The following is a 25,599-nucleotide window of genomic DNA, read 5'->3' on the forward strand; positions in this document are numbered from 1 at the left end:
GAAGGACACCCAAGCTTTTACATTGATTCTTCCAGAGACTCCAGATGGACGATCAGCTCTTTGTTGACTTTGCAGGAGTGAAAATAGCAAGACTGTGTAGAAACAGGCCATATCCTGCTGAATCTTGCTCTGCATCAAGATCTGCTTTTCATTTGCTAGAAAAGTAGCCTCCAGATTGACTGTGAGCTTATTGCACCAGTGTCAAGGCTGATACCACTTCATTGGTACAAAGCTCAGGATATCTGCCAGGCAACTATATGGGCATTAGTCCATGAGTTCACAAATCATTACTGTCTGTACAGCCAGTTTTGCTGAGAGGGAGTTTTTGCCCACTCAGTTCTTCTTGATTTAAACTGGTTCAGAGACCCACTTCCTAATAGGTACTGCCCTAATAACTAGTCAAAAGATGAGGACTCTGCGGTTAGAAGTCTGTAACAGAACAAGTTACTTAAGTAGCTAGCTTCATGTCCCCCCCCCCCCCCCAACCCTTCCATCTTCCCTGTTATGTGAACCAAGCTCTATCCATTAATAGTTTCCCAAGACTTGGATCTACACACTGTTCAAAGCCAATTTGCTGTTGGGCGCTGCATCTCGTAGTGTGGAAAACCTCTAAAGCAACTGATGTCAGCTTGAGGAAGTGGCACCTACATAGGCCCACACAGGTACTGCTCAAACATTTCTGGATTCAGTCTAATGCCTGGGGAATATTCAAAAGGGGAGTAATCTGTTATTAGTCTCTACAACGGAATCACTGAAGATAAATAACTTGTTTATTAGTTATTTAGAAAAACTTAGTTTTGCTTTCTGTATAAAGTACTTTGGATATCAGCAGTTCATTAATTCCACCAGTAAATGAGCAATGTGAGCAAGATGCTATTGTAAGTGGTATTTGTCAAGCAAAATGATGTTTTGGTTTAAGGTGGGGAACAAAACATTAGAATTTTTTATTTCTGCAGGTGACAAGACAAATTCAGGAACATGAGCAGGACTCTGAGCAACGTGAGCAGATGTCTGGTTACAAACGCATGCGAAGGCAGCACCAAAAGCAGCTGATGGCTTTGGAGAATAAACTAAAAGCAGAGATGGATGAACACCGTCTTCGTCTGGACAAAGACCTAGAAACACAACGTAATAATTTTGCAGCTGAGATGGAGAAACTTGTTAAGAAACACCAGGCAGCCATAGAGAAGGAGGTAGGAATCCCTGCTTTTTTGCAGCAATTTTAAGTGTCAAAGGTTAACTCTTGACACTCTAGTATTGTGCTTGCACAAATTGTCTGCTTATGAAATTTTACGATGTCAAGTGTTTACCTTCTGTCTAGAGTTTTAAGTTACTTTTACATAGATGTTTTTCCTCTAGTTCTAGGCATAACCTGTACACCTTATCTTCATCTATCAATCGATGGAAATCACTGCTGTTTGTACAGTTGCCTTCATATGGACACCATAAATTCTCTAGAAAAGAAGTCCAATAATACATTAGTCCTCTCACCAACTTTCTTTAATATATAACTATTGCAATGCACCACAGACTGAAGTTTATCCTTTGCCAACAACACTCAGATCTGTGATGGCTACAGGAATTTTGTTTTACAAGTTGTCCGTCTTTAACTTTGTGACATTGAGTTGTAAATGAAACAAATTCTACCCAACTAAGTAATGGAATAACAGTCCTGGGATTATGAGATCCTGCAATCCTGTTGTGACTCTTGGATATTTGTGCAAATTATCCCAATGCTCCAGGCAACTATGTGAGCATCAGTCCATGATTTTGCAAATCTTTACTGTCTGTATAGCCAGTATTGTGTATTGGCTAGATAGACTGTCTGCAAACTTTCAGGTTGATTACACAACTAGAAATATCATATGTTTTCCCTGTGTTTAAAGTGATGCGTTTGATTCAATAGCACCTTCTTAAACTGGTTATCCTTCCCGTAGTAAATGGGCTACGTTATGGTCTTCATATGGAGATCACCAAATATATAGATTGACTTCCCCAGATATGAAGAAAACACGTTTAACACCTTCTTAAACTGGTTATCGTTCCTGTAGTAAATGGACTACGTTATGGTCTTTATATGGAGATCACCAAATATATAGATTGACTTCCCCAGATATGAAGAAAACATGTTTATATATGTCTAACAAGTCTGAAAGGAAATGCACAATGTGCCCACCACATGCAGATCCATAGACTGGTTTCCAGTGGAGGCCTGAGAGAAATATAAAAACCTGTGTATCTTATCTGATAGAGACTTCTAGCTGCAGATTCCCTACCTGAATTCTCCCTAGACTTTGTAATTGTATGTTCGATGGCATCTGTCGCTGTAGATACGCATGTTTTGCAATAGCTCGCCATCTGGTGTTGGGCCGGAGTGTTACAAGTTGTTTTTCTTCGAAGTCGTCTTTCGAGTCACGGGACCGAGTGACTCCTCCTTTTGTCTCCATTGCGCATGGGCGTCGACTCCATCTTCGATTGTTTTTTTTCCGCCATCGGGTTCGGACGTGTTCCTGTCGCTCCGAGTTTCGGAACGGAAAGATAGCTAATTTCGGAAGATTTTTGTCGGTATTGTTGCGTTCGGGATCGGCGTAGTTAGATTCAACACCGCGTCGAAGGATCGAAGAGCTCCGGTGCCCTTCGTGGGTAGTTTTTTCGATCCCCCGTCGGGGCCTGGTCGGCCCGACCGCGTGCTGAAGAACGCCGATGGAACGGACCCCGTTCCGTTTCTGCACCAAATGCCACAATAAATACCCCTATACAGACCAACACTTGGTCTGTAACCTGTGCCTGTCACCTGAGCACAGTGAAGACACCTGCGAGGCCTGTCGTGCGTTCCGGTCCCGAAAAACACTCCGAGACCGTCGAGCCAGAAGACTTCAGATGGCGTCCGCGCCGACAGCCCACCGAGAGTTCGAGGAACAAGAAGAGGAAGGTACCTTCTCGATCCAAGACTCAGACTCCGAAGGATTCGACGATACACAAACCGTGAGTAAGACGTCGAAAACCACTCAGCGGAAGATTTACAAGGCCCAGGGGACGCCACTGCCACCAGGCCATGGCTCCACCCATAAATTCGGTGACCGACCGTCGGCACCGAAAAAGGCCCAAACAGTGCCGAGATCGTCCGACTCCGGTCGAGACACCGGCACGCAGCCTTCTCGGGACCGAGAAAGTGCTGGAGACAAGCATCGACACCGAGATGCCGGTGTAGACACGGCTCGACGCCGAGACAGCGGCCCCGAAGAAGATCGGCGCCGACAGGTTTCGGCCCCGAAAATGAAAAAAGTCACCTCGGAGCCGAAAAAGGACGCAGACAGGGTTTCGGTCCCGAAACAAACTGCAACCGACCCAGCTTCAGGCTCTTATACAGAAGAGCACTCGCTAACCTCCCAAATGCAAAAGCATAGGTTTGAGGAAGAGCTACAATCAACTGATGTGGACCATACGCAAAAGCGTATTTTCATACAGCAGGGGACAGGAAAAATAAGCACCCTTCCCCCTATTAGAAGAAAGAGAAGGTTGGAGTTCCAAACTGAACAGACACCACAACCAAAAGTGGTGAAAAGAGTTACCCCACCACCCTCTCCTCCGCCCGTGATTAACGTCTCACCAGCACAAACTCCATCACACTCCCCAGCTCACACCACCATAAGCCAGGGTGACCAAGATCAAGACGCATGGGACCTATACGACGCCCCAGTGTCCGATAACAGTCCGGAGGCATACCCTACGAAGCCATCTCCACCAGAGGACAGCACCGCGTATTCTCAAGTGGTGGCTAGAGCAGCACAATTTCACAACATAAGCCTCCACTCAGAACAGGTTGAGGATGATTTTTTATTCAACACACTCTCCTCCACCCACAGCTCATACCAAAGCCTGCCTATGCTCCCTGGTATGCTCCGGCACACAAAAGAAATCTTTAAGGAGCCGGTCAAAAGTAGGGCAATCACACCAAGGGTGGAAAAAAAGTATAAGGCGCCTCCTACAGACCCGGTTTTCATCACTACACAGCTGCCACCAGACTCTGTCGTTGTAGGAGCAGCTAGGAAAAGGGCCAACTCCCACACATCTGGAGATGCACCACCCCCAGATAAAGAAAGCCGCAAGTTCGATGCAGCTGGTAAGAGAGTCGCAGCACAAGCTGCAAACCAGTGGCGCATCGCGAACTCCCAGGCACTACTTGCGCGCTATGACAGAGCCCATTGGGACGAGATGCAACATCTCATTGAACATCTGCCCAAGGACTTACAAAATAGGGCAAAACAAGTGGTTGAGGAGGGACAGACCATTTCCAACAACCAGATCCGCTCCTCCATGGACGCTGCAGATACAGCTGCACGGACAATTAATACATCTGTAACTATCAGAAGGCATGCATGGCTCCGAACGTCTGGATTTAAACCAGAGATTCAACAAGCAGTTCTCAATATGCCTTTTAACGAAAAAGAACTGTTCGGTCCAGAAGTGGACACAGCGATTGAGAAACTCAAAAAAGATACGGACACTGCCAAAGCCATGGGCGCACTCTACTCCCCGCAGAGCAGAGGGAATTACAGCACATTCCGTAAAACACCCTTTAGAGGGGGGTTTCGGGGTCAAAGCACACAAGCCAGCACCTCACAAGCAACACCGTCCAGTTACCAGGGACAGTATAGAGGAGGTTTTCGGGGACAATATAGAGGAGGGCAATTCCCTAGGAATAGAGGAACATTTCAGAGCCCCAAAACCCCTACTACTAAACAGTGACTCACATGTCACTCACCCCCTCCACACAACACCAGTGGGGGGAAGAATAAGTCATTATTACAAAGCATGGGAGGAAATCACTACAGACACTTGGGTTCTAGCAATTATCCAACATGGTTATTGCATAGAATTTCTACAATTCCCTCCAAACATACCACCAAAAGCACAAAATTTGACAAAACATCATTCCAATCTCCTGGAGATAGAAGTGCAGGCAGTATTGCAAAAGAATGCAATCGAATTAGTGCCAAACACACAAATAAACACAGGAGTTTACTCACTGTACTTTCTGATACCAAAGAAGGACAAAACGCTGAGACCAATCCTAGACCTCAGAGTAGTGAACACTTTCATCAAATCAGACCACTTTCACATGGTCACACTACAAGAAGTATTGCCATTGCTAAAACTACACGACTACATGGCAACTTTAGACCTCAAGGATGCTTATTTCCATATACCAATACACCCATCGCACAGGAAATACCTAAGGTTTGTATTCAAGGGAATACATTACCAATTCAAGGTACTGCCTTTCGGATTAACAACCGCACCAAGAGTCTTTACCAAATGTCTAGCGGTAGTCGCTGCACACATAAGAAGGCAGCAAATACATGTGTTCCCATATCTAGACGACTGGCTAATCAAGGCCCATTCGTTAATAGAGTGCTCAAATCACACAAATCATATCATACAAACCCTCTTCAAACTAGGGTTCACCGTCAACTTCACAAAATCCAAAATTCTGCCGCGCAAGGTACAACAATACCTAGGAGCCATAATAGACACATCAAAAGGAGTAGCCACTCCAAGTCCACAAAGAATTCAAAATTTCAACACCATCATACAACGCATGTATCCAACACAAAGGATACAAGCAAAGATGGTACTACAACTCCTAGGCATGATGTCTTCATGCATAGCCATTGTCCCAAACGCAAGACTGCACATGAGGCCCTTACAACAGTGCCTAGCATCACAGTGGTCTCAAGCACAGGGTCATCTTCTAGATCTGGTGTTAATAGACCGCCAAACTTACCTCTCGCTTCTGTGGTGGAACAACATAAATTTAAACAAAGGGCGGCCTTTCCAAGACCCAGTGCCACAATACGTAATAACAACAGATGCTTCCATGACAGGGTGGAAAGCACACCTCGATCAACACAGCATACAAGGACAATGGAACGTACATCAAACAAAACTGCATATAAATCACCTAGAACTTCTAGCAGTTTTTCAAGCACTAAAAGCTTTCCAACCAATAATAGTTCACAAATACATTCTCGTCAAAACAGACAACATGACAACAATGTATTATCTAAACAAGCAAGGGGGGACGCACTCCACGCAGTTAAGCCTGCTAGCACAAAAGATTTGGCGTTGGGCAATTCACAACCAAATTCGCCTAATAGCACAATTTATACCAGGGATCCAAAATCAACTCGCAGACAATCTCTCTTGAGATCACCAACAGGTCCACGAAAGGGAAATTCACCCCCAAATTCTGAACACTTATTTCAAACTCTGGGGAACACCTCAGATAGACTTGTTTGCGACAAAGGAGAAAGCAAAATGCCAAAACTTCGCATCCAGATACCCACACAAACAGTCCCAAGGCAATGCCCTATGGATGAACTGGTCAAGGATATTTGCTTACGCTTTTCCTCCTCTCCCTCTCCTTCCTTACCTGGTAAACAAACTCAGTCAAAACAAACTCAAACTCATATTAATAGCACCAACTTGGGCAAGGCAACCCTGGTACACAACGCTGCTAGACCTATCAGTAGTGCATCAAATTGCCCAACAGGCCAGATCTGTTGACACAACACAACCAAAAGATCAGACACCCAGATCCAGCATCGCTGAATCTAGCAATCTGGCTCCTGAAATCCTAGAATTCGGGCACTTACAACTTACCCAAGAATGTATGGAAGTCATAAAACAAGCCAGAAGGCCATCCACCAGGCACTGCTATGCAAGTAAATGGAAGAGGTTTGTTTGCTACTGCCATATTAATCAAATACAACCATTACACACAACTCCAGAACATGTAGTGGGTTACTTGCTTCACTTACAAAAATCTAACCTGGCTTTCTCTTCCTTTAAAATACACCTTGCAGCAATATCTGCATACCTGCAGACTACCTATTCAACTTCCCTATATAAGATACCAGTCATTAAAGCATTCATGGAGGGCCTTAGGAGAATTATACCACCAAGAACACCACCTGTTCCTTCATGGAACCTAAATGTTGTCCTAACTAGACTTATGGGTCCACCTTTTGAACCCATGCGAAATACAGTTCCTAACCTGGAAGGTGGCATTTCTCATCGCCATTACTTCCCTAAGAAGAGTAAGCGAGATTCAGGCGTTTACAATACAGGAACCTTTTATACAACTACACAAGAATAAGGTCGTCCTAAGGACCAATCCTAAATTTTTGCCAAAGGTTATTTCACTGTTCCATCTAAATCAAACAGTGGAACTTCCAGTGTTCTTTCCACAGCCAGATACCGTAGCTGAAAGGGCACTACATACATTAGATGTCAAAAGAGCATTGATGTATTTCATTGACAGAACAAAGAACATCAGAAAGACTAAACAACTATTTATTGCATTTCAAAAACCTCATGCAGGAAACCCAATATCAAAACAAGGTATAGCCAGATGGATAGTTAAATGCATCCAAATCTGCTACCTTAAAGCTAAACGACAGCTGCCCATTACACCAAGGGCACACTCAACCAGAAAGAAAGGTGCTACCATGCCCTTTCTAGGAAACATCCCAATGCAAGAAATATGTAAGGCAGCCACATGGTCTACGCCTCACACATTCACCAAGCACTACTGTGTAGACGTGTTATCCGCACAACAAGCCACAGTAGGTCAAGCCGTATTAAGAACATTATTTCAGACTACTTCCACTCCTACAGGCTGATCCACCGCTTTTGGGGAGATAACTGCTTACTAGTCTATGCAAAACATGCGTATCTACAGCGACAGATGCCATCGAACTGAAAATGTCACTTACCCAGTGTACATCTGTTCGTGGCATCAGTCGCAGTAGATTCGCATGTGCCCACCCGCCTCCCAGGGAGCCTGTAGCAGTTTGGAAGTTACCTTCAACTATTTGTATATGTATCATCTCAACCTTAAATAGGTGCATACTTAGTCACTCCATTGCATGGGCACTATTACTACAATTCAACTCCTACCTCACCCTCTGCGGGGAAAAACAATCGAAGATGGAGTCGACGCCCATGCGCAATGGAGACAAAAGGAGGAGTCACTCGGTCCGTGACTCGAAAGACTTCTTCGAAGAAAAACAACTTGTAACACTCCGGCCCAACACCAGATGGCGAGCTATTGCAAAACATGCGAATCTACTGCTACTGATGCCACGGACAGATGTACACTGGGTAAGTGACATTTTCATTATATAGCGTTTACTACCCCGGACGAGGCATCAAAGTGCTTTTCGGCGATTAGCACGCTACTCCAGAACCCAAGAGGAATTAGTGGTGGATTAGTGTAGGGAAATATGAGTACAGTATTAGTCTGAGTTAATTTGAGCAGAGGATATGTGAGTTTGTTAGTTGGATTGACTAGAGTAATAGAGGGATAGAGGAGGGAAGAATCCAGACATGTTAATTGAGAGTTTATAGTAATAGGATGAGGCTTGGGATAACTAAAGGAGAGATGGAGGAGGGAAGAGGGTTAGGGATATCATAGTAGTTAAAGGGGCTGTGGATGAGTCAAAGAAATGAGGTAGAATTTAGTAGGGTTGTTTGGGAGATCATAGAAGTAAACAGGTTTGGGTGAGCTAGATGCGGTAGAGGAGGGAAAAGCTTAAGCAGGGTTATTTTGGAGATCAAAGTAGTAGAATGGGTCTGGGATGCGTCAGAGTGGGGATGGAGGATAGATAGATAGGGACATAGGGCGATGGGGAGACAGTAAAGCTTAAGAGAATACATTTTTCTTTTATATTTTACTTTTTATTTATTTTTCTTTTTTTTCTTTTTTTCTCTATTGCAGTAGGACTAGAGTAATAGATATGTAAATACATAGTAAAGGAATGTATGTGTAAGGAATATAATAATGGGTATAATATGAGATGTAAAGTTGTATAAAAATAGACCTTCAAGATTTGCAATCTTTGATGTTAATTTATAAGTGTACTGTTCTATCATTCATATATCTTTCCTCGATTTTTCAATAATGAAATGCTTGCAGTAAAAATAGTTAAGAAAACATTTGCTCATTGTGATATAAAAACGAAAGCATGGATTCATAAGTATCTAAAATAACTTATCTAGGAGCTATGCAATGACCTATGAACATGTTAAGCATAGAATAATATACAAACACACACACACACACATATATATATACACACACATATATACATACATGCACACACGCAAACACACATATATACATTTAACCGTGAGTAAATATACATTTGTTAAACAGGCTTAAAGAGTATGTGTATATTTTATTATTAAATAGTAACTATACATATGTCTTAAACTATACACATCTAATTCATACACATAATCAGATTATACATATTTATCAACACAGGCATGTGCAGTCCATTGCTGTTTGGATATGGTGGTTATGAAGGAAAGAGCCAACCCTAGAGTAGTCTTCTGAAGACAAGAAAGTTATACGTAGATCTTATATTTGGGGGTAACAAATTCCATAGTTTGGCTGCTTGAACAGAGAAGGATGTTCCTCCTATTGTCTTTTTCTTGTCTGGTGGTGTTTTAAGGCGCAATGCCAATCTCAAGGGGAAGTTTCTTTGTTGAATGCATTTGGTTGTTTTGTTTCTGATGAAAAGTGGTCCTTTGTGGATGATATAAAGCAGCTTGAAGGTGGATCTTATGGCAACCGTTAACCAGTGTAGTGCTCTCAAGGCAGGGGCGATGTGGTCTTGTGGCTTTATATGTAATAGTATCCTGGCAGCTGAGTTTTGAATAAGTTGTAGTTTTTTCATAATAGACAGAGGTGATCCATGGTAGAGGCTATTGGCATAATCCAGTTACGGCAGTACAAGAGAGAAAGGATTTTAACTTCCTTAGATACCTGAGAAGGTGGTCCAGATAGTCAGGTCAGGCACATAGTGGGTCCTAATTGTCCCAGTTGCACATGTGAGCATTTCCATTTTGGAAGCATTCAGCTTGAGATGGCTCCAAGTCATCCGCTGATCAACGGCTCGGAGGCAACTGAAGATTTGTGAATTTTCAATGTCTTTGGGGCATTCCAAATTAAGGAGTATTTGTGTATCATCTGTATAGTTGTAGCATGTGAGTTGAAAATCATTGATCAGTTCTGGTAATGACATCTTGTAGATGTTGAAACACATAGGTGAGGTGATTGATCCTTTAGAGACCCCTGCTTTTGTGAGGAAGGGTTTGGACGAGAAGGGGGGAGAATACACATTAGTTCTGTAGGGACGGTAGGATGTAATCCAGTTGAGAGCAGTTCCTTCTATGTCGGCTTCGTTGAGTCTTTGAATCAGGGTGTCATGGTCAACAGTATCAAAGGCAGCTGAGAGGTACAAGAGAAGTAGTGCAGCAACTCCATTGCGGTTGACTGTCGTTTTAAGATCATCCCACATTGCTAAGTGTGCAGATTCAGTGCCTCTTCCTAGGCGGAATCCAGTTTGGTAGTCTGAAGTATGGCGTTTTCTTCAGTGAATTGTGACATCTGGGCGAATGCTTTCCTTTCTGTCAGTTTTCCCAGGAAAGGTCCATTTGTAATTGCTCTGTAGTTGTTGGAGTCATGCGGGTCCAGGTTTGTTTTCTTGAATAATGGCCTTTTTCAGGTTTAAGGAAAAGTTCCTGTAGTTAGAGTTATTGATGATTCTTCTCACAGGTGTGGTAGCAGAAGCAGATAAAAGAACGTGGTGGACAATGGTGGACAAGGGTCAGAAAGGCAGCTAGAAGGCCTGCTTGGCTTTGACCAAATCCATAAATTCACCTTGTGATATTTGTTTGAAGGAGTGCAGAGGCTGGGTTGGTTTACTCTTGAAGGGGATTTGGGGATTTGGAGCAGAGATGCACAGGTGCAGGAGTGATTAGCAGTCGGCCCTCATCCTAGCCCAGTCGGTGGCTGCCCGAGAAGCCCCCCTGTGCCCTGCCTGCCTCGGCAGAGTGACACCCGGGTCACTCCATTGCTTTCAACGCAACACCCGACACTAACTTTGCACACTGCACCCGGCCACCCCTGTGCCACTGAGGGTGTATTTTGTGTGTGTGTGTGTCCCAGTGCTATACAAAACCCCCCTGGTCTGCTCCCCGAGGACGCAGGTACTTACCTGCTAGCAGACTGGAACCGGCGCACCCCTGTTCTCCGTAGGCGCCTATGTTATTTGGGCCCCACTTTGACCTCTGCACCTGGCCGGCCTTGTGTTACTGGTGCTGGGTGTTTGGGGTTAACTAGAACCCACAACGGTGGGCTGCCTATGCCCAGGAGACTGAACTTGTAAGTGCTTTACTTACCTGAGAACAGAACTATTACTTGCCTCCCCAGGAACTGTTGTTTTTTGCAGTGTCCACTTTTAAAATAGCTTATTGCCATTTTTGCCAAAACTCTGTACATTACTGTTTAAATTCAAAGTTCCATACTTACCTGTGTGAAGTATCTTACAATTTATGTACTTACCTAAAGTCTGAATCTTGTGGTTCTAAAATAAATTAAGAAAATAATATTTTTCTATATAAAAACCTATTGGCCTGTAGTTAAGTCTTTGAGTATGTGTTATCATTTATTGCCTGTGTGTGTACAACAAATGCTTAACACTGCCCTCTGATAAGCCTACCTCTCGACCACACTACAACAAAATAGAGCATTAGTATTATCTAATTTTGCAACTATCAACCTCTAAGGGGAACCCTTGGACTCTGTGCACACTATCTTCTCAGTTTATTTTAAGAACCACAGGTTCAAGATTTACAAGTAATACTTCAAATGAAAGGTATTTCACTTAGATACTCTAGGAACTTTGAATGAACACATTAGCATGTACAGTTTTTGTAAAAATGGCAATAAGCTATTTTAAAAGTGGACATAATGCAAAAATCAACAGTTCCTGGGGGAGGTAAGTGAAGGTTAGTTTTGCAGGTAAGTAAAACACTTACAAGTCTCAAAGTTGGGGCATAGGTAGCCCACCGTTGGGGGTTCAAGGCAACCCGAAAGTCACCACACCAGCAGCTCTGGACCGGTCAGGTGCAGAGGTCAAAGAGGTGCCCAAAACACATAGGCTTCTATGGAGAACAGGGGTGCCCCGGTTCCAGTCTTCCTGCAGGTAAGTACTTGCGTCCTCGGGGGGCAGATCAGGGGGGTTTTGTAGGGCACCGGGGGGGGACACAAGAAGACACAGAAAGTACACCCTCAGCGGCACAGGGGCGGCTGTGTGCAGTGTGCAAACAGGCGTCGCGGTTTTAGATAGGAAGTTATGGGGAGACCCGGGGGTCTCTTCAACGATGCAGGCAGGCACAGGGGGGGCTCCTTGGGACAGCCACCACCTGGGCTAGGCAGAGGGTCGCCTGGGGGTCGTTCCTTCAGGTCCTGGGGGCTGCATGTGCAATTTTGGTTCAAGGCATCGGGTCCCTTATACCGATTGTCGCGGTCAGGGGGAACTACTGGATTTCCTCTGCAGGCGTCGCTGTGGGGGCCCAGGGGGGTCGTTTCTGGTTACTCACGGGCTCACAGTCGCCGGGGAGTCCTCCCTGAAGTGTTTGTTTTCCGCAGGTCGAGCCGGGGGGGGCGTCGGGTACAGAGTAGAAAGTCTCACGCTTCCGGCCGGAAACTTGAAGTCTTTAAAGTTGTTTCTTTGTTGCAAGAAAGTTGCAGGTTGTTGAACAGGGCTGCTGTTCACGGGAGTTTCTTGGTCCTTGGTTGCAGGGCAGTCCTCTGAGGCTTCAGAGGTCGCTGGTCCCTGTTGGATGCGTCGCTGTTGCAGTTTTCTTTGAAGTAGGGAGACAGGCTGGTAGGGCTGGGGCCAGAGCAGTTGTCGTCTCCGTCTTCTCTGCAGGGCTTCAGGTCAGCAGTCCTTCTTCTTGTTAAGGTTGCAGGAATCTAGTTTCCTAGGTTCTGGGGAGCCCCTACATACTGAATTTAGGGGTGTGTTTAGGTCTGGGAGGGCAGTAGCCAATGGCTACTGATACATTGCACAATGGGGTGACCCCTAGAAAAACACTGATAACAAATATTTACACAACTCGTAATGTAAAGATGATACTATCCATCAAAGTCTCCTCAAGTACATAAATGTAATAAAGTAACCCAAAACAATATTATGAGTATAGAACAAAGGGAAGAAAACTGTAACATCAGTAGTCCATGATTATTCAAATTAACAGATTACAACCAACTTTCGGTTACGCTTATTAAAGCAATTAGTCCACGGTATTTGATGAAAAATGTTTAATTGTTGAGCGATCTTTGATCCAAATTGTTCATATGTCCAAATTCAAGCCACATTCTGGTTACAAGACGTTCAAGCCGAATATTACATATAAACTAATATATAAACAGTCAAAAATTTGTATAATTAATCACCCAAAAAGAACTCTAGTTCCCTATCAGTATTAAGACCAGTTTCAACAGTCAATGGCTACTGTCCTGGAGGGTGGCTACACCCTCTTTGTGCCTCCTCCCTGTGGGGAGGGGGGCACATCCCTAATTCTATTGGGGGAATCCTCCACTCACAAGATGGAGGATTTCTAAAAGTAAGGGTCACCTCAGCTCAGGACACCTTAGGGGCTGTCCTGACTGGTGGGTGACTCCTCCTTGTTTTTCTAATTATCTCCTCCAGCCTTGCCGCCAAAAGTGGGGGCAGTGGCGGAGGGGCGGGCATCTCCACTAGCTGGGATGCCCTGTGGCACTGCAATAAAAGGGGTGAGCCTTTGAAGCTCACTGCCAGGTGTTACAGTTCCTGCAGGGGGAGGTGAAAAGCACCTCCACCCAGTACAGGCTTTGTTCCTGGCCACAGAGTAACAAAGGCACTCTCCCATGTGGCCAGCAACATGTCTGGTGTGTGGCAGGCTGGCAAAAAACTAGTCAGCTTACACTGGAAGTCGGGTATGTTTTCAGGGGGCGTCTCTAAGATGCCCTCTGGGTGTGTTTTACAATAAATTGCACACTGGCATCAATGTGTATTTATTATGCTGAGAAGTTTGATACAAAAGTTCCCAGTTTTCAGTGTAGCCATTATGGAACTGTGGAGTTCGTGTTTGACAAACTCCCAGACCATATACTCTTATGGCTACCCTGCACTTACAATGTCTTAGACACTGTAGGGGCATAGTGCTCATACACCTATGCCCTCACCTGTGGTATAGTACACCCTGCCTTAGGGCTGTAAGACCTGCTAGAGGGGTGACTTACCTATGCCACAGGCAGTGTGAGGTTGGCATGGCACTCTGAGGGGAGTGCCATGTCGACGTAGTCATTGTCTCCCCACCAGCACACACAAGCTGTGAGGCAGTGTGCATGTGCTGAGTGAGGGGTCCCCAGGGTGGCATAAGACATGCTTCAGGCCTTAGAGACCTTCCCTGGCATCAGGGCCCTTGGTACCAGGGGTACCAGTTACAAGGGACTTACCTAATTGCCAGGTTTGTGCCAATTGTGGAGACAAAGGTACAGTTTAGGGAAAGAACACTGGTGCTGAGTCCTGGTTAGCAGGGTCCCAGCACACTTTCAGGTCATAACTTAGCATCAGCAAAGGCAAAAAGTCAGGGGGTAACCATGCCAAGGAGGCATTTCCTTACAGGGGGGGACAAGTAGGCACCAAACACACACCCTCAGCGGCACAGGGGTGGCCGGGTGTAGGGTGCAAACAGGATGTCGGGCTCCCAATGCTGCGGGGGGACCACGGAGTTCACTCAGAGGCTGCAGGCGATGTCCAGGGGGTCATCTCGGGTAGACCACCGGGTGGACAGGGAGGAGGGACGCCTGCTGAACGTTGATGCACCGCTGGTCGTGTTCTCTACGGCCTGGGGGCGGTGGGTCTTTAAGCGTTGGAAATCTTCGTCCGAAGCTTCGCGGTCAGGGTGGTCTTTGGGATTCCCTCTGCAGGCGTTGTCGCAGAGAGGTCAACCCAGGGTGGGAATTTGCTTGAAATCGCCTGGGGATCCTCTGTAGCTGGGTGAACCACCTGGACATCGCCCGTGGTCGTCGGGTGCAGAGTGGTCAGGACTCATGCATTTGGAGTGAGGCTTGAAGTACTTGGTTGTTGGTTCTTCTTGGACAGGGCCGCTGTCCTTGGGAGTTCTTGGTCCTTTTCAGTGCAGGGCAGTCCTCTGGAGCTTGGCAGAGGTCGCTGGCCCTGCTGGATGCTTTGCTGTTCTTTTCCAAGTTCTTTGAAGCAGGAGACAGGCCGGAAGGGCTGGGACCAAAGCAGTTGTCGTCTTCCTCCTTCTCTGCTGGGAGTTTTCAGCTAAGCAGTCCTTCTTCTTGTCACGTCATGTGGAATCAAGTGAGTGGGGTTCAGGGAAGCCCTTAAATACAAGATTTAGGGGCTTTACAGGGGTCAGAGGGAAGTAGACAATGGCTGCTGTCCCTGATGGTGGCTACACCCTTCTTTTGTCCACTCCCTTTGGGGAGTGGGGCACATTCCTAGCCCTATTGGTCCCTGTCCTCCAAACCAAGATGTAGGATTCTGCAGGGAGCGGGTCACTTCAACCCGGGACACCTTAGGGGTGGTCCTAGCTGATGTGGTCACTGCTCCTTGTTTTTCTTAAGTTTCCCGCAAAACTGGCTGCCAAAAGTGGGCTTTGTCAGGGGGACGGGCATCTCCACTAGCTGGAGCACCCTGGGGCACTGTAAAACGAGGGTTGAGCCTTTTGAAGCCCACCGCCAGGTATTACAGTTCCTGCAGGGGGGAAGAGTGAAGCGCCTCCATCCAGAGCAGGCGTTGTTTCTGGCCTCAGAGCACAAACATCCTCACCCCATGGTATAAGAAATGTACCTGCTAGTTGCAGGCTGGCACAGACTAGTCAGTCCTACACTAGAGGATTGGGTAAAACGCAGGGAGCATCTCTAAGATGCCCCCTGTGTGCATTTTTTTATAAATCCCACACTGGAATCAGTGGGGTCTTTTGTGCTGAGAAGCTTGATACCAAACTTCCCAGTATTCAGTCAAGCCATTATGGAGCTGTGGAGTTAGAAATGTCAAACTCCCACACTGTAAGGAACTGCCTTCCTTGGCATGGTTACTCCCTGACTTTTTGCCTTTTGTTGATGCCAGTTATGATTGAAAGTTTGCTGGGACCCTGCTAACCATGCCCCAACACCAGTGTTCTTTCCCTAGACTGTGCCTTTGTTCCCACAATTGGCACAGCCCTGGCACACAGATAAGTCCCTTGTAACTGGTACCCCAGGTACCAAGGGCCCTGTTGCCAGGAAAGGTCTCCAAGGGCTGCAGCATGTCTTATGCCACCCTGGGGACCCCTCACTCAGCACATGCACACTGCTTCACAGCTTGTATGTGCTGGTGGGGAGAAAATGACTAAGTCGACATGGCACTCCTCACGCTGCCTGTGGCATAGGTAAGTCACCCTTCTAGCAGGCCTTACAGCCCTAAGGCAGGGTGCACTATACCACAGGTGAGGGCATATGTGCATGAGTACTATGCCCCTACAGTGTCTAAGCAAAACCTTAGACATTGTAAGTGCATGGTAGCCGTAAAGACTATATGGTCTGGGAGTTTGTCAAACACGAACTCCACCGTTCCATAATGGCTACACTGAAATCTGGGCAGTTTGGTATCAAACTTCTCAGCACAATAAATGCACACTGATGCCAGTGTGGGATTTATTGTAAAACACACCCAGAGGGCATTTTAGAGATGCCCCCTGAATACCGGTCCGACTCCTAGTGCTAGGCTGACCAGTTTCTGCCAGCCTGCCACAACCAGACGAGTTTCTGGCCACTTGGGGAAGAGTGCCTTTGTCACTCTGTGGCCAGGAACAAAGCCTTTATTGGGTGGAAGTGCTTCTCACCTCCCCCTGCAGGAACTGTAACACCTGGTGGTGAGCCTCAAAGGCTCACACCTTTTGTTACAGCACCCCAGGGCATCCCAGCTAGTGGAGATGCCCGCCCCTCCGGCCAGTGCCCCCACTTTTGGCGGCAAGGCAGGAGAGGATAATGAGGAAAACAAGGAGGAGTCACCCACCAGTCAGGACAGCCGTAAGGTGTCCTGAGCTGAGATGACCCCTGCCTTTAGAAATCCTCCATCTTGAGTTTGGAGGATTCCCCCAATAGGATTAGGGATGTTCCACCCTCCCCTCAAGGAGGAGGCACAAAGAGGGTGTAGCCACCCTCCAAGACAGTAGCCATTGGCTACTGCCCCTAGACCTAAACACACCCCTAAATGTAGTATTTAGGGGTGACCCAGAACAGAGGAAATCAGATTCCTGCAAACTACACAAAGAAGGACTGCTGACCTGAAAGCCCCGCAGAGACGACGGAGACACCAACTGACTTGGCCCCAGCCCTACCGGCCTGTCTCCAGACTCAAAGAACCTGCACAGTGATGCATCCAACAGGGACCAGCGACCTCTGAGGACTGCCCTGAAGGACCAAAAAACTCCTGAGAACAGCGGCACGGTTTAACAACAGCAACATATTTGCAACAAAGAAGCAACTTTTAAAGAACTCACTCTTCCTGCCGGCAGCCTGAGACTTCACACTGCACCCGACGCCCCTGGCTCGAGCTCCAGAGAACTAACACCGCAGAGAGGACTCCCAGGCGACAGCGACTACGTGAGTAACCTGAGACGACCCCCCTGCACCTCGACAGCGACGCCTGCAGAGACCTTCCAGAGGCTCCCCCTGCCCGCGACCTTCTGATGGATACAACTACCTGTGGATTCCTCACCTCATGAATACTCCCATGGTGCCAGCATTCGACGGAAATCTTCTTACCTGGTCTCTGCACGTCGACGAGGACATCACTGTCTCGCACGCGACGCCGTCTGACGTCATACAGGCAATAAGAGGTCCTCGACGACGTGCGGACGTCAGTTCCCTTTTTTCCGTGCATTCGAAACGGTTATCTTCGAGGGAGCAACTGTTACTCTTGCGGTTACAGTGTATATCTTGCTGCGTACTCTTTCTCTGTGGAAATAATGTCGCAGAGAAAGTCTGGATTTAAGCCTTGTCGTGAGTGCGGAGGCAAGATGTCGGTGACGGATCCTCATTCCGATTGCCTTTGGTGTTTGAGCTCCGACCACGACGTCTCGACTTGTGATTCATGTCAGCACATGAATCCGAAGGCCCTTAAAGAACGTGAGGCGAAGCTGTTTATGGCCAAGTCAAAGGAGAAGCATCACAAGAAGTCTTCTCCAAGACATCGGCATCATCGAGACTCCCGGCGCCGTAGAGAATCTCGGCGTCATTCAAGGGAGGCTCGTTCCAGGTCTCTGGATCGGCGCCGAAAGACATGGGAGGTCAGCCCCACGGTGACGCCGTTGCCCTCTCCGGCGTCACCAACTTCGCCTGGACAGGCGTCGGTGATTGAGGTATTGGAGCCTCAAGTGTTTTCTCCGGCGCAGACGCCGAGGCCGGCGTCGGGGTCGCCTCCGAGACAGGCACCCCAGTATCCGGCTTTTCCCACCCCTGGAGCCGATAGTTCCGCATTCTTGAATGCGATGTATGCCATCTTCCAACAGATGGCTCCAGGGAGTGCTCCGGCTGGGCCTTTGGCCTTTTCTTTGGGTGATCCTGCGCCTCTTCGGCCGGCACCCTTTATGCCCTTTCTCCCGTTTGGGAACGTGGGCTCGGCGCCAGTGTCGGCGCCGGTGGCCGCTCCGGTGTCTTCGGAGGGATTGGCCCCAGGGATCTCCATCCCGTCGACGTCGAGATTTCGGCCTGTGACTCCGGTGGGTCCATCTGTTTCAGCTGCTCTTCAGTCGGCGCCGAAGTTACCCGTGGCGCCGGATGCGGCGTCGGTGGCTTCGGAAGATCGGCGCCGATCTCCGACTTCGGCGGAGGCATTGTCGACTCCGCGGATTGAGCCACGACTGCATTCAAGGAGGCGTGCTCTCCGGGTACTAGAAGAGCAGGAGTACCAACGAGCCCTAGAGGAAGGAGAGCTAGAGGACTCGGGTGATGGGCTGCGTGGACTGGAGTCAGCCAGTGGGCTGGACACTTCCCCTGAGTGGGACCTTTCGTCCCCGGGGGAATATACTGAGGAAGCTGCTTCCTTTCATACAGTGGTACGGAAGGCAGCTAGTTTTTTGGACCTGCCTTTGCCGGTGGTGGAGGCGAAACAAAACCTTTTGACGGAGGTGTTGCATCCGGCCTCAGCCGCGGCGGAGCCTCTGTTACCTTTTAATGACGCTCTGCTGGATCCGGTTTTAGAGGTGTGGAAGAGGCCGGCATCTTCCCCAGCAGTTCACAGAGCCGTGGCCAGGAGGTATCGGACGGCTCCAACTGATCCTGGTTTCCTATCTAGGCACCCTACGCCGGAGAGCTTGGTAGTGCAGGCCTCCTGTTCGTCCAAGTCAGCGCCTGGTTCTTTCCCGACGGTGCCTGGGGACAGAGACTCAAAAAAGCTAGAGGCGCAGTCGAAGAAGATTTTTTCGTCCTGCAGTCTGGCGTTAAAAGCCACTAATGCGACCTGTATCCTGGGGAGGTATATTCATGCTCTGATGGATGACATCTCCTCTTCGTTTACAGAGCTTCCCCAGGGTCTTTTGGATCTTGTCTCTGATGCCCAGGCTGCTGCGACCCAAATTATCCAGACGGGACTGGATACCACCGACTCGGTAGCCAGAGCAATGGGCACAACTGTGGTGGAAAGGAGACAGGCCTGGCTCCGTAACTCGGGCTTTTCGGCAGATGTACAGTCCACATTGTTGGATCTCCCGTTTGATGGGGGCAAACTGTTTGGGGCTAAGGCTGATTCGGCCTTGGAACGTTTTAAGGAGAGCAGGGCCACGGCTAAGTCGTTGGGACTCCAAGCTCCTTCTTCCACGGCCTCTTCCAGATTCTTCAGGAGGTTTCGTGGATTTGGGCGTGACTCTTCCTCCTCTTCCTTTCGGGGAAGATATCAGCAACCTGCCTCTTCCCATCCCTATAGATCTTTTAGGGGGAGGGGTAGGGTCCGCACCAGGGGAGCCTCTCAGCAGCACTCTGCCTCTTCCTCATCCTCTGGCGGGGTGCAGCAGGGGAAGCAGCCGTAGGCTTCCACCATTTCCCACTCACTCCTCTCCTGTAGGGGGAAGATTACAGCATTTTCTCACCAAATGGGAGACTGTTACGTCGGACACTTGGGTTCTCAGTGTTGTGGGAAAAGGCTACACCCTTCCCTTTCGGGAGTTTCCGCCCCTCATCCCGCCCCGCCCTTCGTATTGTTCACAAGAACACCTCCTGTTGCTAGAACAGGAGGTAGAAGTCCTCCTTTTAAAGGGCGCGGTGGAGTTGGTCCCGGAGCAGGAAAGGGGTCAAGGAGTTTACTCAAGGTATTTCCTGATTCCCAAGAAGGATGGTCGTTTGAGACCAATTCTGGACCTGAGGATCTTGAATTGGTTCCTCAAGCAGGAAAAGTTCAAGATGCTGACCCTAGCACAGGTGCTTTTGGCGTTGAACATGGAAGACTGGATGGTGTCTGTCGACTTGCAGGATGCTTACTTTCATATCCCGATACTCAAGTCACACAGGAAGTATCTCCGGTTTGTGGTGGGATCGCAACACTACCAGTTTGCGGTCCTTCCGTTTGGTCTTACTTCAGCACCTCGAGTCTTCACGAAGGTGATGTCGGTGGTTGCGGCAGAGCTCAGAAGGAAGGGGATAGCAGTATTCCCTTACTTGGACGATTGGTTGATCAAAGCCAAGTCCCCGGAGCTTGTGTTGCGTCATCTGCAGTCAACAACCCAGTTGTTGTTCGACCTGGGCTTTTCGGTGAACGAGCCCAAATCTCACCTAGAGCCCTCTCAGCGCCTCCTGTTCATAGGGGCAGTACTGGATACAACATTGGGTCGGGCCTTTCCTCCGCCTCAGCGGATTCAAGATATTCAGGATTTGGTTCCAATGTTTCGAAATGGAGCGGTAGTTCCAGTCCTCAAGGTCCTTCGTCTGCTCGGTCTTTTTGCCTCCTGCATTCTGTTGGTCACGCATGCTCGCTGGCACATGAGGGCTCTTCAGTGGTGCCTCCGAAGGCAGTGGTCTCAACACAGAGGGGATCTAGAGGGTACTGTCAAGATCTCCAGAGATGCTGCTGTGGATTTGAAGTGGTGGATTGCAAGCAACAATCTTTCACAAGGAAAGCCGTTCCAGCAGTCGCCACCAGTGGCCACAGTCATAACGGATGCTTCCACTCTAGGGTGGGGAGCTCATCTGGGGGATCTGGAGATCAAAGGTCTTTGGTCTCCAGAGGAACAGATGTTTCACATCAATCTGTTAGAGTTACGGGCTGTACGTCTGGCTCTCAAGGCCTTCCTCCCTTCCCTTCGTGGTCAGTCGGTACAGGTCCTAACGGACAATACTACCACGATGTGGTACATAAACAAGCAGGGAGGAGTGGGGTCGTACCTTCTCTGCAGAGAAGCTCTTCGACTATGGTCCTGGGCAAAGGACCATCGGATTTGCTTGATAGCAAACCATCTGGCCGGAGTCTTGAACGTGCGTGCGGACAGTCTCAGTCGCCACTTCTCGGCAGACCACGAGTGGCGTCTCCATCCAGATCAAGTCCGTTTAATCTTCCAGAAGTGGGGGTTTCCTCGGGTAGATCTGTTCGCCACTCGAGAGAACGCGCATTGTCCGTTGTTCTGCAGCCTTCAGTATCCGATGCAGGAAGCGTTGGGGGACGCGTTTCAAATGACCTGGTGCGGCCAGTTGCTTTACGCGTTTCCTCCCATACCCTTGATTCCTCGAGTATTGAGGAAGATTCGCCAAGACCGGGCTCTAGTAATCTTAATAGCTCCGGATTGGCCAAGGAGGGTGTGGTACTCCGACCTTCTCCAACTCTCAACGTGCCCGCCGCTCCGTCTCCCTTTCAGGGCAGACCTCCTCTCACAGTCGCAGGGACAGGTTCTACACCCCAACCTCCAGAGTCTGCACCTACATGCCTGGAGATTGAACGGGGCAACCTGAGTTCCTTCTCTCTCCCGCCTGAGGTAGTGGATGTTATATTAGCGGCCAGGCGACACTCCACTAAATCTATCTACGCTAATAGGTGGTCTAAATTTGTTGCGTGGTGTGGAGAGAGGCAGATTGATCCTTTACATGCTCATCTATCGGACGTTTTGTCTTTTGCTCTATCTCTGGCGCAAAAAGGTTGTGCAGTGGCTACCATTAAAGGTTATTTATCGGCCTTGTCAGCCTTCATATGTCTTCCAGACCAACCATCTTTATTTAAATCCCCTATTGTTATCAGATTCTTGAAGGGTCTTCTAAATCAATATCCTCCAAAGCCATTCGTTATGCCGCAATGGGATTTGTCCTTAGTCCTGACTTTCCTTATGAGGTCCCCTTTTGAACCTATGCATTCTTGCCCCTTGAGGTATTTGGTTTTAAAAACAGTCTTCCTGATAGCTATAACATCAGCAAGGAGAGTGAGTGAGTTGCAGGCCTTATCAGTAAAACCCCCTTATACAACTTTTTATGGGGATAAGGTGGTGTTGAGGACCAAGGCTGCTTTCCTCCCGAAGGTTGTTTCACCCTTCCATTTGGCTCAGGCAATTACTTTGTCCACGTTCTATCCTCCGCCTCATCCTTCCAAAGAGGAAGAAAGACTGCACCGTCTGGACCCAAAGAGAGCGTTGAGCTTCTTTATCGATAGAACAAAGGATTTCAGGCTGGAGGATCAGCTGTTTATTGGATACGTGGGCAAGAGGAGAGGAAAGGCAGTCCACAAGAGAACACTATCCAGGTGGGTTGTTCTTTGCATTAAAATATGTTACTCTTTGGCAAAGAAGGATCCTCCTGAGGCATTAGAGCTCATTCCACCAGAGCTAAGTCGGCCACTTCGGCCTTAGCCAGAGGTGTTCCTGTGGTCGACATCTGCAAGGCCGCAACTTGGTCGTCCCTTCACACTTTTGCAAAACATTACTGTTTAGATTCTGAGGTTAGAAGGGACGGCCATTTTGCACGGTCAGTGCTGCAGGATTTCTTGGTTTGACCATTTAGGCACCCACCGCCGGGCGTGGTACTGCTTTGGGACTCTATTCATGAGGTGAGGAATCCACAGGTAGTTGTATCCATCAGAAGAACGAGTTACTTACCTTCGGTAACGACTTTTCTGGTGGATACATTAGCTACCTGTGGATTCCTCACGGTCCCACCCGCCTCCCCGTTGCCTTTATGGTCTTGCCAGGTAATCCTTGAGTGCGCTCCTCTTGGTCTTTGAGGGTGCAATAGATGTATATATATAATATATTTATATATATGTAGGTATATGTGTATATATCTTTATGTATATACTTGGTGTGTGTATATATTTTAAAAGAGAGAGTTTTATATATATATATATATATATATATATATATGTACATAAAAAGATTTACAGTTATTCATACAATGTGGGGTATTTTTACAATATAATGGATGTTGCTTTGTTCTTTCATTGCATTGCCTGGTTGTTCTCATGCACGTAAAAAATGATTGGTACTGACGTCCGCACGTCGTCGAGGACCTCTTATTGCCTGTATGACGTCAGACGGCGTCGCGTGCGAGACAGTGACGTCCTCGTCGACGTGCAGAGACTAGTAAGAAGATTTCCGTCGAATGCTGGCGCCATGGGAGTATTCATGAGGTGAGGAATCCACAGGTAGCTAATGTATCCACCAGAAAAGTCGTTACCGAAGGTAAGTAACTCGTTCGTCTGGTAACCAGGAACCCGACGCCTGGACCAAGCACTGCACCCGCAGCCCCCAGGACTGAGAGAAACCAACCTCCAGTGCAGGAGTGACCAGCAGGCGGTCCTCTTCCTAACCCAGTCGGTGGCTGGCCTGAGAAGCCACCTTGTGCCCTGCCTGCATCGCCTAAGTGACCCCCAGGTCCCTCCTTTGCTTTCTATAGCAAACCCGACGCCAACTTGGCACACTGCACCCGGCCTCCCCTGTGCCGCTAAGGGCGTGTTTTGTGTGCCTGTTTGAGTCCCTCCAGTGCTCTACAAAACCCCCCTGGTCTACTCCCCATGGAAGCAGGTCCTTACCTGCCAGCAGACCGGAACTGGAGCACCCCTGTTCTCCATAAGTGCCTGTGTGTTTTGAGCCCTCCTTTGACCTCTGCACCTGACCGGCCCTGTGTTGCTGGTGCGGTGACTTTGGGGTTGCCTTGAACCCCCAACGGTGGGCTGCCTATGTCCAGGAGACTGAACTTGTAAGTGCTTTACTTACCTCAGAAACTTAACCCAACTTACCTCCCCCAGGAACTGTTGATTTTTTGCACAGTTTCCACTTTTAAAATAGCTTATTGCCATTTTAACCTATACTGTGTGTACTACTGCTTTAATTCAAAGTACCCTACTTACCTGTGTGGAGTACCTTGCATTTTATGTATTTACTTCAAATCTTGAATCTTGTGGTTCTAAAATAAATAAATAAAATATATTTTTCTACATAAACACTATTGGCCTGTAGTTAAGTCTTTGAGTGTGTGTTCCTCATTTATTGCCTGTGTGTGTGTACAACAAATGCTTACCACTACCCTCTGATGAACCTACTGCTCGACCACACTACCGCAAAATAGAGAATTAGAATTATCGAATTTTGCCACTATCAACCTCTAAGAGGAACCCTTGGACTCTGTGCACACTATCTCTCACTTTGAGATAGTATATAGAGAGCCAACTTCCTACACAGACAATATACTTAATATTGCAGCGCAGCACTTAAAATGTGTAAGAATGGACTTAAACACTGTAGGGGCATTACTCATGCATCTAAGCCCTCACCTCTGGTATAGTGCACCCTGCCTTAGTGCTATAAGGCCTGCTGGATGGGTGACTTACCTATGCCATAGGCAGTGTTTTGTGGGCATGGCACCCTGAGGAGGATGCCATGTCGACTTTACATTTTTCTCCCCACCAACACACTCAGTCTGCAGTGGCTGTGTGCATGTGTTTGGTGAGGAGTCCCATAGGGTGGCATAACACATGCTGCAGCCCTTAGGGACCGCCACTGGTCACAGGGCCCTTGGTACCACTGGTACCTTTTACAAGGGACTTATCTGTGTGCCAGAGGTGTGACAATTGTGGGAACAATGGCACATTTTTAGGGAAAGAACACTGGTGCTGGGGCCTGGTTAGCAGGATCCCAGCACACACTGTCAAGTCAACATCAATATCAGACAAAAAGGTGTGGGGGTGGGGGGGGTATTGGGGTAACTGCAACAAGTGCCAGTTTCCTTCTCCAACCATGTAAAAGAAAAGAAAAGCAGAGAAGAAAAACACCCTAAATCCAAATAAAGTGCAAGAAATAAGCCTAAACACACTCAATTCCCACTTTTTACAAAACTTTGATTCAGTAGAAGCATGTAAGAAATCCTGTTAGAAAAAACTTGTTTTACATATTGAACAAAAAAATTTAATTGAAGGGTACAAGTAACTTAGTACTGTCACATCAACCGACATGTACAAATAGGTCTCCATCCTCACTCAACCATCCAGGAGATTTGCTACTGAGTAGGATGATACATTCTGATTCTTTAACTCCCAGTCTCCTTCCTCTATCTCACCCAGACTAGTCTTCTCAATCCTATCAATTCCAAAAAACATCAAAAGATCAGAATCTTGGTTACGCATTTTGGCCCTATGCCTGGCAACAGTATAAGATTCATCATTGTTTTTAACTGCTCTGTAATGCTCAAGAACCCTCTTTTTCACAGGACCAATG

At 47.6% G+C, this 25,599-nt stretch overlaps 1 protein-coding gene across 1 annotated transcript in view; it reads left to right on the forward strand.

The window, feature by feature from the left end:
- TAOK1 (TAO kinase 1) overlaps positions 1–25,599 on the forward strand; it is a 959,977-nt gene that overhangs the window by 709,149 nt on the left and 225,229 nt on the right. The window contains exon 14 of the mRNA XM_069226237.1: positions 957–1,193. Coding sequence (XP_069082338.1) covers positions 957–1,193 — 237 coding nt within the window. The remainder of the gene's footprint in view (positions 1–956; positions 1,194–25,599) is intronic.

The sequence above is a fragment of the Pleurodeles waltl genome, chromosome 3_1 (genome assembly GCF_031143425.1).
Source record: "Pleurodeles waltl isolate 20211129_DDA chromosome 3_1, aPleWal1.hap1.20221129, whole genome shotgun sequence".
In the NCBI taxonomy this organism is placed as follows: Eukaryota; Metazoa; Chordata; class Amphibia; order Caudata; family Salamandridae; genus Pleurodeles; species Pleurodeles waltl.